The 12,525-nt window shown below is 42.0% G+C and overlaps 1 protein-coding gene across 2 annotated transcripts in view; it reads right to left on the bottom strand.

Moving 5' to 3' along the window:
• Positions 1-1,259: 1,259 nt before the first annotated feature.
• The window catches only part of SEC23B (SEC23 homolog B, COPII coat complex component), a 39,581-nt gene continuing 28,315 nt past the window's right edge, over positions 1,260-12,525 (bottom strand). Inside the window, exons 18-20 of one of the 2 annotated variants that reach the window (XM_082670424.1) lie at positions 9,837-9,992; positions 9,390-9,455; positions 1,260-1,839 (exon numbers count right to left, since the gene is read on the bottom strand). In XM_082670424.1, coding sequence (XP_082526550.1) covers positions 1,750-1,839; positions 9,390-9,455; positions 9,837-9,992 — 312 coding nt within the window. In that variant the 3' untranslated portion in view covers positions 1,260-1,749. The remainder of the gene's footprint in view (positions 1,840-9,389; positions 9,456-9,836; positions 9,993-12,525) is intronic. The other variant, XM_082670425.1, reaches the window with a different exon arrangement.

The following is a 12,525-nucleotide window of genomic DNA, read 5'->3' as shown; positions in this document are numbered from 1 at the left end:
GCTTTCAAGATGGAGTTTATAGTTACTAGGCACACTGGCTCAGTGTCTCCCTCTCGAGATGGCTGCTCTCCAAAGAACACTAACACCCACCTCCACGTTCTTTGGAAACAGCCACCAGCACCCACAGGTGGGACCTGCATGGCTCAGGGTGCCCCTCGGCACCTTCACTCACTGTCACTGGAGAGACACCAGAGCCAGCTGGGTCTATCACATTCCTCCTGTCAATTGGAAACAGGCCCAAGGAGGAACAGTTTCAACCCTAAACTGGATACACAGGCTTATGTACTCTTCTATATGATCTACCTCAATTCAAAATTATATCCCAAATATAAGAAAAATATTCTATGGAAAAGGTACAGTAAATAAAAGCCTTAGGCATTTAAAATGTAATTGTTAAACATTTTAAGATAGGAAACCCACCCAGAATTTTGAGCAGAGGTTAAGATGGCAGTAAGTACAAATTCAAAACATAGAGCATTGGAATCAATCCAGATGGTCCGACAGCCAATTAATAGGAGTTCCCAGTTTTACTTTTCTACATAGCACTCATTAGCTTCTTAAAAAATTATATAATTTACTTCTAATTTTTTAATGTTGGTCTTCCCTACCCAGAATATAAGCTCTGTGAGAATAGGAATTGTTTTATTGGTTACATTCCCAGGCCCTAGAAGACTACTCCAAACATAGCAAATACTGAATAATTATTTGCTGAATGATTGAAAAAATGCCTCCAAAGTTTTGAGATAAAATTATTTTGGGCCTAGATTTTATACTCAGTAAAGCTGTCAGGTATGAAGGCAGAACAGGTTCTGTGAATTATCTCTTGTATGCTCTTTTTAGGAACAGTCACTTAAGGCAGCAAAATGACTTATGAGATAAAAGGAAAACTGCAACTAACCTAGGAGTCCAAACAAAAGAAATTCCTGGATGACAGCTGTCCTAGCAATTGGCCCATGTTAAAAGGGGATATAACCTCTAAACAAGGATGAACTCCACTGAGTAAAATAAGCTGTAATTTTTTTAAAATTGAGGTAACATTGGTTTATAACATTATATGTTTCATGTGTACATTATAATTCAACTTCTGTATGCACTACAGTGTGCTCACCACCATCCAGCACCATCCAGTTGACCCCCTTCACCCATTTCACCCTCCCCCACCCCTTCCCCTCTGGTGACCAGCAATCTGTTCTCTGTATCTCAGGTGAGGTAGGAACAGTGCCACTCCAGACCACTCTGCCTCAATAAAGTTTCACATATTTCTTACTTTTCCTTGTCTGTTAATGTTAACAATATCCTTGACAGTAAATGAAGATTAAGTTCAGGAATTACCTCTTGGGGAATTTACTTAAAACACACAGAGACCTCAGAAATCAAATTTGTATTAGCATTATTTTAACCAGTGCTTCTTCATCCAGATTTATTTCCTTTCTGATCATTATGATTTTCATGTAAGCAAGCTGCCAAAATACATTAGTTCTGATTTTATACAGACTCTAAAAGTTAGAATACAAAAAGCATATAAACATCTACCGGTACCAAAACGTTTATGACCTTATAATTTTATGGTGTAAAGAAAAGGGCACAGATAAGGAATACAAGCAAATTAAAATCTGAAGAGTTACATAACACTTCTTTTGATTATTTATTAAAATGCAGCAGAAAAGTAAAAGGAACGTTAAGCCTTTACAAACAACTGTGAGCACAGTGTGACCGTGTTTTCCTCCATTTCCTTCTCATGTCCTCAGCTCAGCAGGCACTGGAGACAGCCAGTTTCTTCAAATGGTCCATGAACACCTGCAGGCTAACATCATCAGTCAGGATGGGCGCTCCTGTTTCCTGAAGTTTAATGAAAAAGGTTTACTGGCAGGTTTCTTAGAAGCTGGTTGGAATTCATGCGTTATTAAGGACCCTTCCCCTCACAAAATTAGCAAGTGCTGTCTGTCTGCCAAGAGCACTCCTGCCACCCAGCCCCGTCCTCTGCCTAGCTAATCTTTTCAACTAAAGCATAATTTCCTCACAAAACCCTTCCCTGATCCACTCATATCAGGTCATTCCTGCCACTACAGACAGTTTTGAGCATATGCCCTTCTACTTTACCCCACTGTGTAGTTCTGATGACTCATCCAGGGTCTGGCTCCCAGCAGGCATGAACTCCTGGGGGCCCACACGTTCCATCTCTCATCTTCCCCACCACCCTGCTGCAACCAGCTTGATGCTCTTAAATGATCTGCTTACAACAGAAGCTTGGTAACAGCGTATTCACAATGTGTGAATCAGTATCCACTAAACAGATGGATCTCTGCACTATCAAGAAATGCTTATGATTCAATTGACGTTAAGGGAAAAAGTACTGAATAGAAACCTTGATTTCTAACAAGATTCCAATTTGTTAAAAAAATATATACATATGCACACACACAGATATACATGATATATACCTTTTATATTAACTAGAAAGAAGCCAGAAGTACTTAACTCTAGCTAGTAGCATTCTATGTAATTTAAACTTTCTTTCTAAAATTTTTTTTTATATATACTAGTCTTCTAAAAATGAAACGGTACTACTGTTATAATCAAAAAAGTATAAGCATGATTAAAGTTTTATAAAAGGATTTCTCTGGGAAGAATGAGTAGATGTACTTTTCCTCATTCCTTCAACTAAGTACAACTAAAACCCCTGGATGTTTTATATAAAACAAACATAAGAAGACTTTGAAAGGTGGTGAAAAGACAGCATACTAACTAGAGACCCTGGGATGCAGGGAACCACACAGTGGCCAGTTCCCAGGGCTTCCTTTTTGCCTCACGCATGCGCGCCAGACTTGGAGCTGAAAAAGCTGGCAACAGTTACTGAGCACGGACAAAAACTACAACAAAAAGAGCCCACTTTCTCTAGCAAAAGACCAGGGCAGCCTAGCAAGACAGAAAAGGCTGAGCGGATCGTGTAGACTTGCACCCCTCACATGGCAGTACTGAGGGACCCAACAATCCCACCACGGTGGCATCAGAAAAGGCCAAGTATGGGGCCAGGGATTTCATCCCTGCTGGCCAGTAAGAAGTCTCCCTGCACCCATGGTGTCCGCAGAGACCACACAGGGAGCCTGGACTTCCACCCCACACCTGGTAGTAATAAGATGTCCACGCCCCAACCTCTGGGGTGGTATCAGAGAAGGCTTAGTGCAGAGAAAGCACTTTCACCATCACCCACCAGTGACAAGGCCACCTCCACAGGAGAATCAATGGGAACCAGGTGGGGAGCTGGAACTCCCGTCCCCACACACAGTAACAAGAAGTCGCCCTCCACCTCACGTGTCAACAGAGGCCAATGGAAAACCTGAACCCCTGTCTCACCTGGCAGAAATGAAACAATGTACCACCCCCTTCCCTGCCAGAGCAGTGTGACAAAAAGACAGCCAAAACAGGTTGAAATCAATCCAGAGTCTCATAACAAATATGAAAATGTCCACGTCTCAATCAAAAATCACTTGTTATGGGGCTTCCCTGGTGACTCAGTGGTTAAGAATCCGCCTGCCAATGCAGGGGACATAGGTTCGATCCCTGGTCCAGGAAGAGCCCACATGCCGCGGAGCAGCTAAGCCCATGCACCACAACTACTGAGCCTGTGCTCTAGAGCCCATGAGCCACAACTACTGAGCCTGCGCTCTAGAGCCTGCGAGCCACAACTACTGAGCCCGCGTGCCACAACTACTGAAGCCCGTGCACCTAGAGCCCGTGCTCCGCAACAAGAGAAGCCTCCGCGAGAAGCCAATGCACCGCAACGAAGAGTAGCGCCCGCTCGCCGCAACTAGAGAAAGCCCGCGTACAGCAACGAAGACCCAACGCAGCCAAAAATAAATAAATAAAATACATTTATATTTAAAAAAAATCACTTGTTATACCAAGAGTCAAGATCTCAAAATGAATGAGAAAAAAGACAGTCAACAGGTGTTAACACTATGAGTTGACGGTGTTAGAATTACCTGACAAAGACTAAAGCAGCCATGACAAAAATGCTTCAAGAAGCAATTAGGAACACACTTGAAACAAATGAAAACATAAAGCATCAGAAAAGAAATATAAGACAAAGAAAATCCAAATGAACATTTTATAACTAAAAAATACAGTAACATATAAAAAGTTTGAATGCAACAGCAGAAAGGGAACAGAGAAAAGAGTCAATAAACTGGAAGATAAAAATAATAGAAAGTACCCAACTGAGCTGTGGAACTACAAATGAACTAACATTTGCGTCACTGAGGTCCCAAAGAGAAAGGCAGGCAAGGCAGGCTGAAAAAGTATTGTAGAAAGTAATGACTGAAAACTATCCAAGTTTGGCAAAAGGCATAAATATACAGAATCAAGAAGTTGGGCAAATTCCAAATAGGATAAATTCAGAGAAATTCACACAAAAACGTATGGTATTTCAACATTTGAAACTAACAAAGAAAACATTTTGAAAGGGTCCAGAGAAAGATTACATTTTATCAATATTTTTCAACTGCCGAAGAAAAAGGACTGTCAACAGAATCTTATATCCAGAGAAAATATTGTTCAGGATTGAAGAGGAAATCAAGAGATTCTCAAATGAAGGAAAACTAAGAGTCTATCACCAGAAGACTTACCCTGAAAAGAACTGCTAAAGGAAGATTTCTAAACAGAAAGGAAAAGATAAAAGAAGAAACTCTGGAGTATTAAGAAGCAATAAAGGACACAGTAAGCAAAACTACAGATAAAAATAAGAGGTTTTCCATCTTCTCTTAGATTTATAGATTATGGCTGAAGAAAAACTGTAACACTGTCTGGTGCACACAGAGGAAACATTTAACACAATTATATCATAAATGGGAGAGGGTAAAGGGACATGAAGTGAGACTGGGGTAGGTTTTCTATACTGCATTTGAACTGGTAAAAAAGATAACACCAGTAGACCATGATAAGCTAGGTACACATAATGTAATGTAATGCTCTAATATCTAGAGCAACCAAGAATAACCACTAAAAAATACTACAAAAAGAGATATACTAAAAAAACCACTGTGAACAAGTTAAAATGGAATTATAAGGAATGTTCAAGTAACCCACAGGAAGGAAGGAAAAAGAAAACAGAGAAATGAAAAGCACAGAAAACAAAAAAATAAAATGGCAGACTTAATAAGCCCTAACGTATCAGTAACTACATTAAATATAAATGGTCCAAATAAGCAAATTTATTATGAGTTTAGCAGAGTAGATTAAAAAAATATATAATGATAGAAGCAGGTTGAAAGTTAAAGGATGGAAAGAGGTATATCATGCAAACATTAATTTTTTTGCATAAACAAAAAGAAAGATAAGTGTGGGCTTTATAAAGGCCAGATAAAGTAGATAGTAGTGCAAACAAAATTACCAGAGATAGTGGGGACATCATATAATGATAAAAGGGTCAATCCACCAAAAAGAAAGGGCAATCCTAAGTGTGTATGCAACAAACAACAGAGCTGAAAAATATGTGAACAAAAACCTGACAGAACGCAAAAGAGAAACAAACTCACCATTAAGAGTTGGAAACTTCAACATCCTCTCTCAAAAACGGATAGAACTATACAGATAATCAGCAGGGATATGTAAGAACTCAACACCACCATCGACTAACAGGACTTAATTGACATTTATAGGACAATTTATCCAACAATAGCAGAACGCCTATTCAAGTGACCATGGAACATATGCCAAGACAGACCATATCCTGGGCCATAAAACAAACTTCAACAAATTTTTAAAAATTGAAATAATACAAAGTATATCCTCTAACCACAATGTAATCAAAACAGAAATCAATTAACTGAAGACAACAAGAAAATCTGTGGAAACTAAGCAATATTTCTAAATAATCCAAGAGTCAAAGAAGAACCCTCAAGAGAAATTTTAAAAGAATATATCAAATTGAATGAAAATGAAAATACAACATAATCAAAACCTGTGGGACACAGCAAAAGCAGTACTGCAGAGGGAATTAAGAGCACTAAATGCATACACTGAAGAGAAGTCTCACGTCAATAATCTAAACTCCTATCTCAAGAACCTAGAAAATGAAGGAAATAAACCTAAAGCAAGCAGAAGGAAGAAAATAAGGATTAGAGCAGATATAAATGACATTGAAAATAGACAACAGAACAACAAAAGGAAACAAGTATTCAGATTGGAAAGGAAGAAATGAACTGTCCCTACTTGCAGAAGACATGACTGTCTATTTTTTTGTAAAAAATCCCAAGGAATCTACCAAAAAACTCCCAAAAGTAATAAGTGACTCAGGAAGGTCACAGGATATTAGACAAGTATACAAAAATAACTTTATTTCTATATATAGATGGTTGCTGACTTATGACTTTTTGACTTTATGATGGTATAAAAGCAGTACTCATTCAGTAGAAACCATACACATTTTGAATTGTGGTCTTTTCCTAGGCTACCAACATGCAGTATGATCCTCCCCCGTGATACTGGGTGGCTCCCAGCCACACTGATCATATGGGTCAACAACCAAGACACTCACAACCATTCTGTTTTTCACTTTCAGTACAGTACAGTAACTTATTCAATAAGTTACATGAGATATTCAACACTTCATTATAAAATACGGTTAGGTGTATTAAATGCATTTTCAAGTTATGATGGATTTATTGGGATGCAATTGCCTCACAAGCTGAAGAAGATCTGTACTAGCAATGAACAACTGGACAGTGAAATTAAAAGTACAGTACCATTCACAATCACTCAAAAAAAAAAAGAAAGTGAAAATACACAACACCGATGAAAGAAATAAAAATAGATTTAATAAATGTTCAGGGAATTCCCTGGTGGTCCAGTGGTTAGGACTTGGCGCTCTCACTGCCGAGGGCCCAGGTTCAATCCCTTGTCGGGGAACTAAGATCCCACAAGCTGTGCGGCATGGCCAAAAAAAAAAAAAAAAAAAAAGTTTATAAGAAACCTGTACAAGGGCTTCCCTGGTAGCACAGTGGTTCAGAATCCGCCTGCCAATGCAGGGGACACGGGTTCAAGCCCTGGTCCGGGAAGAGCCCACATGCTGCAGAGCAACTAAGCCCATGCGCCACAACTACTGAGCCTGTGCTCTAGAGCCTGTGAGCCACAACTACTGGGTCCGCGCGTCTAGAGCCCATGCTCCGCAACAAGAGAAGCCACCACAATGAGAAGCCCGCGCACCGCAACGAAAAGTAGCCCCCGCTCGCCACAACTAGAGAAAGCCCGCACACAGCAACAAAGACCCAACACAGCCAAAAAAAAAAAAAAAGAAACTGTAAACAACCCAGCTGTCCTTCAATGGGTGAATGATTAAATAAAATGCAGTATGTCTATACCACAGAATACTACTCGGCAAATAAAAAGGAACAAATTACCTATATATTTGACACTTAAATGAATCTCTAGATAAGTATGCTGAGGGAAAAAAGCCAATCCCAAAAGTTTACGTACCATGTGGTTTCATATATGTAACCGTTTTTTTTTTAAGTAAATTTATTTATTTATTTTTGGCTGTGTTGGGTCTTCGTTTCTGTGCGAGGGCTTTCTCCAGTTGCGGTGAGCAGGGGCCGCTCTTCATTGCGGTGTGCAGGCCTCTCACTGTCGTGGCCTCTCCCATTGCGGAGCACAGGCTCCAGACGCACAGGCTCAGTAGTTGTGGCTCACGGGCTTAGTTGCTCCGCGGCATGTGGGAATCTCCCCAGACCAGGGCTCAAACCCGCGTCCCCTGCATTGGCAGGCAGATTCCCAACCACTGTGCCACCAGGGAAGCCCTATGTAACCGTTTTTTAAAAATTGAAGTATAGCTGATTTACAATGTTGTGTTAACTTCTGGTGTACAGCAAAGTGATTCAGCAATACATACATACATATATTCTTTTCCATATTCTTTTCCATTATGGATTATTATAAGATATTGAATACAGTTCCCTGTGTATATAACACATGTTAACTTTTTAATGACAAAATTATAGAAATAGAAAATAGGAGATCAGGAGAGAAGTGAGCATAACTATAAAAGGGCAACATGAGAGATCCTTGTGCTGGTGGAAATGCATATCTTAATGTCCTGGTTATGATACTGTATTACAGTTTTGCAAGATGTTACCACGGGGGGGCGGGGGGACTGGGCAAAGAGCAAAGGGGATCTCTCTGTATTGTTTCATACAACTGCATATAAATTTACAATTACCTCCCAAAAAATGTTATAAGAAAACAGAATGAAAGAAAAGACTCATTTGAAGGAGAAATAAATGCTAGGAATAATTAGATAAAGAAGGAAATTGGGGGCTTCCCTGGTGGCGCAGTGGTTGAGAGTCCGCCTGCCGATGCAGGGGACACAGGTTCGTGCCCCGGTCCGGGAAGATCCCACATGCCGCGGAGCGGCTGGGCCCGTGAGCCATGGCCGCTGAGCCTGCGCGTCCGGACCCTGTGCTCCACAATGGGAGAGGCCACAACAGTGAGAGGCACACGTACCGCAAAAAAAAAAAAAAAAAAAGGAAGGAAATTGGAGCCTAAAAAGTGAAGAGGAGGCAGAAGGAATGGTGAGCGTGAGTCCATGTGTTTGCCTTGCACTCCCGGGGGAGACAGAAGTGTGGGGACTCTGGGCAATGCCACTGTGTCTCCGAGGGAAGCACGTGGAGGCCACAGTTCAGTGTTCTGTCCTCTGGCCTGAACCTGTCAGACTCTGCTGTGTACTGCAGAAGGGGATCCACACAGGGCATGTCCCCACCCCCAGCCTACACAGAAGTCCCTAGTCCCCCCTTATCCAGGGTGGGCAGCTTCCAAGACCCCAGTGGCTGCCTCAAACCACAGGTAGAACAGAACCCTGCACGTACTAAGGTTTTCCTGTACAGGTGCTAATTAATATTGGCATATACAGTGTGGAAACACTGGACAAAGATAACGCACTCCCCAGGTAGGAGGGAGCGGGAAGGTGTGAGATTTCACCAGGCTACTCAGAATGGTGTGTAATTCAAAACTAACGCATTATTTCTGGAATTTTCTGACCACAGCCGACCTCAGATAACTGAAACCTTGTAAAGCAAAAATATGTATAATGAGGATTACTGTATTATTCAAAGTTTTCTTCCCAGCAAAATACCCAAGTTACTCTGTCTCTGGGCCAAAAGGGATTCAATTCAATAAATGTGTAGATTTATTTATTTATCTTTTCTTTTTCTTTTGGCCGCACCTTGCAGCTTGCAGGATCTTAGTTCCCCAACCAGGGATTGAACCCAGGCCCCGGCAGTGAAAGCTCCGAGTCCTAACCACTGGACCACCAAGGAATTCCCCAATTTGTAGAATTTAAAAACAAGTTTTTAAAAAAGCAGCCTGGCCTCCTCCTCAAATACCTGACAATTACTCACCTGTCCCCAAGCATACAGGTTATTGTGTGTCTGAGATGGATTCACTTTGGACAAAAGGAAGCGAGCCTTTAAAAAAAAAACGAGAGAGAGATTTAGATTTAAAGATTAAAAGTGGCATTAATATTAGTGTAATAGAAAAAAAGTTTTTACATTTTTTTTGTTAAATTAGAAACTTTTTACCACATAGGAACCCATTTCTTTAGTTTAAGCCCAAAGCTTCTCCATTTATTAGGGTTCCTGAAACATGAAGTGTATCTCATTCTGGCAATCCTCTACCTTACACCAACATATTCTGACCACTCATTTAAAAAGAAGTCATATTTGGAAGCTGACCTGTATGTCAGTTTATGTCACCATATAAGATACGAACCAGGCAGTTTGGATTTATAGCCATGAGAATGCATAATAAAGCCAACAGAGCATCAGGGCCGGGCTGGGCTCGCTCACCTGGCTGCCTCCGTGCTCCGTGTTGATGTACCGCGGCATGGGGAAGCGCGTGTGCAGGATCTCCTGAGCATCGTCCAGGGGTGCCTGCAGAAGGTGCTTGAAGTTTTCGTACTCAGGCATGTCCTGGTAGCCCGCTTTCTGCCACTGGGCTATGGTCTACACCAAAACAAAGAAATCAAAACTACCGTGGAGGTGCTGTGATGACAACCTTCTCCGACGCCCCTGACATTCTAACGTCCCACCCAGAACTTGTTTCCAGTGACGAAGTCTTCTGTCGAGAGAGATGAGTGTCCGAGGGGAGCCATGTGGAGCTGTCCAGGAGCATGAGTAAGCTGAGCACTGCGTCCACGACACTGCCACCTACACAGTCCCGCCAGAAATGTCAGTGCCCACCACACCTCCCCTCCCCTTTCTAACTGTACTGACAAACACCCCGGATCGGGTGCCCCAAGGAGCCCTGGGCTCCCCTGCTTTCCACCTCCCCCGCTATCACTCGGTCTAGCCCTCACGTCCTCACCACCCCTGGTAGGGAATGGGGTTTGCCGGCTTCCTATACAGACTCCACTGTCCTTTCTTTTTCCTGGTGGTACAATTCTCACGCCCTCCTCCAGGGCTCGGCAGTCCCACGGGCGGGTGGGACCGACTCCACCCCAACCCCTGCTCCCCTGGGCCCCAAGCCTCTTGGTGGTGGAGATAAACTATAAGAATCAAAGCATGTGTGTTAATTAGGCAACAAGCAGAAGGCAATACACCAAAGTGTGGAAAGGAAAGACTGTCTCCCCAACTAAACATGGTGTCTCAATCCTTCTTTCATTCCCGTCAGCAACTGTGTTAGGAAACACACCTTAATCACGCCGGAAATGAAGAAATACTCACTGACTGATTAATATATCTTTATAACTAAACGGAAGTGCTTTCACATGTTACTTGGGGGATACTAAAAAAGAAAGCAATGGAGAAAGAAAATGGAGTAAGAAGACGTAAGAAGTGAGGAATGTGTTCTGGAAACAGAACTGCTGTCAGGAGACCAGCCTGTTCTCACCTCCGCCGCGGCGCCAGCGCCGTTTCCCAGGTCTTAATTTCTGACTGGCTGGCAGCGTGGAGGGAATGCCCATCGGCTTGCTTGGGACCAAGAGTTCATAAGAACTCCTGCAATCAGAAGGCTTAGGACTTTTAAAGGGTGAGAGCGAGGTCATCTGCCTTCATCTTTAGAACCTATCCCTTGCACACAGAAGGTGCTCAATCAACGTGTAAAGGAACAGGAGAGCGGCTGTAGTCAGAGATGTCTATAAGGGATGAGCTGAAGACACAGGAAGCTGCTGAAGGCATCAGTGGGAACAGCAGCTGGTCGGTCACCCAGCCTTAAGTCTAGGACCACTACTGACGACCTGGCATCTGTGGCCAAGTGGCTAGCAGAGTGGCTGTTAATACGCTGAAAACAGTTTAAAGTTATAAAATGCCTGTTAGTATTAGAAAAACCATTTCTTTCTAGGGCATTAAAGAATGCTGAAACACAATTTACATCTTTTCAGGACATTTGAAATCACTTCTAATATACAGACATCAGGAAGTCAAGTCAGTTGTTAAAGCAATGTACTAAAGGTAAAAAATGTACAATAGACAAAAAAGAGAATATATCCATGAATATAACACTCAGTTAAAGGATTTTCTCCTGAGGAGCCATTCCTTTCCTTAGGGCATGAACCTCTTTGAGAAAGAAATGCATGCCGCCCTGAACACCATCCACAGCCATCCTAGGGATCCACAGACCTGGCGTAAGGTTCACTGGGCCACATTATCTCAGAGAAAAAACTCTAGTCGCAAACTTAGCAGTATTTACTAGTGACTCTAACATAACTCTGAAAGGACAGTGTGAATATAAAAAGCTTACTGACGAAAAGTAAACTGATCTTGCCTGACAACTCAGAAAGCAATAAATCATAGTGATTTAAAAGGACCACCTGAAAAACAGTATGGAGGTTTCTCAAAAAACTAAAAACAGAACTACCATATGACCTAGCAATTCTACTCTCCTGGGTATATATCCGTAAAAAACAAAAACACTAAATCGAAAAGACACATGCACCCCAATTTTCATAGCGGCATTACTTATAATTGCCAAGATATGGAAGCAACCTAAGTGTCCATCAACAGATGAATGGATAAAGAAAATATGGTAGATATATAAATGGAATACTACTCAGCCATAAAAAAGAATGAAAATTTGCCATCTGCAACAACATGGATGGACCTAGAGGGTATTCTGCTAAGTGAAATAAGTCAGACAAAGACAAATACTGTATGATATCACTTACATGTGGAATCTGAAAAATATAACTAGTGATGTAACAAAAAACAAGCAGACTCACAGGTATAGAGAACAAACGAGTGGTCTGTGGAGTGGGGGGCAGTGTATATACAGGTGGGGGAGTGGGAGGTACAAACTACTGGCTCAAGGATGTGTTGTACAACATGAGAAAAGTAACCTTTAAAAAGTGTATAGGACTTCCCCGGTGGCGCAGTGGTTGAGAGTCAGCCTGCTGATGCAGGGGACACGGGCTTGTGCCCCAGTCCGGGAAGATCCCACATGCCGTGGAGCGGCTGGGCCCGCGCGTCCAGAGCCTGTGCTCCGCAACGGGAGAGGCCACAACAGTGAGAGGCCCACGTACCACAAAAAAAAACAAAAAAG

This window comes from Grampus griseus (assembly GCF_964374135.1).
Source record: "Grampus griseus genome assembly, chromosome: 14".
NCBI lineage: Eukaryota > Metazoa > Chordata > Mammalia > Artiodactyla > Delphinidae > Grampus > Grampus griseus.
Note: the sequence above shows the minus strand (reverse complement) of the source record. Positions and strands in the feature narration are given on the sequence as shown.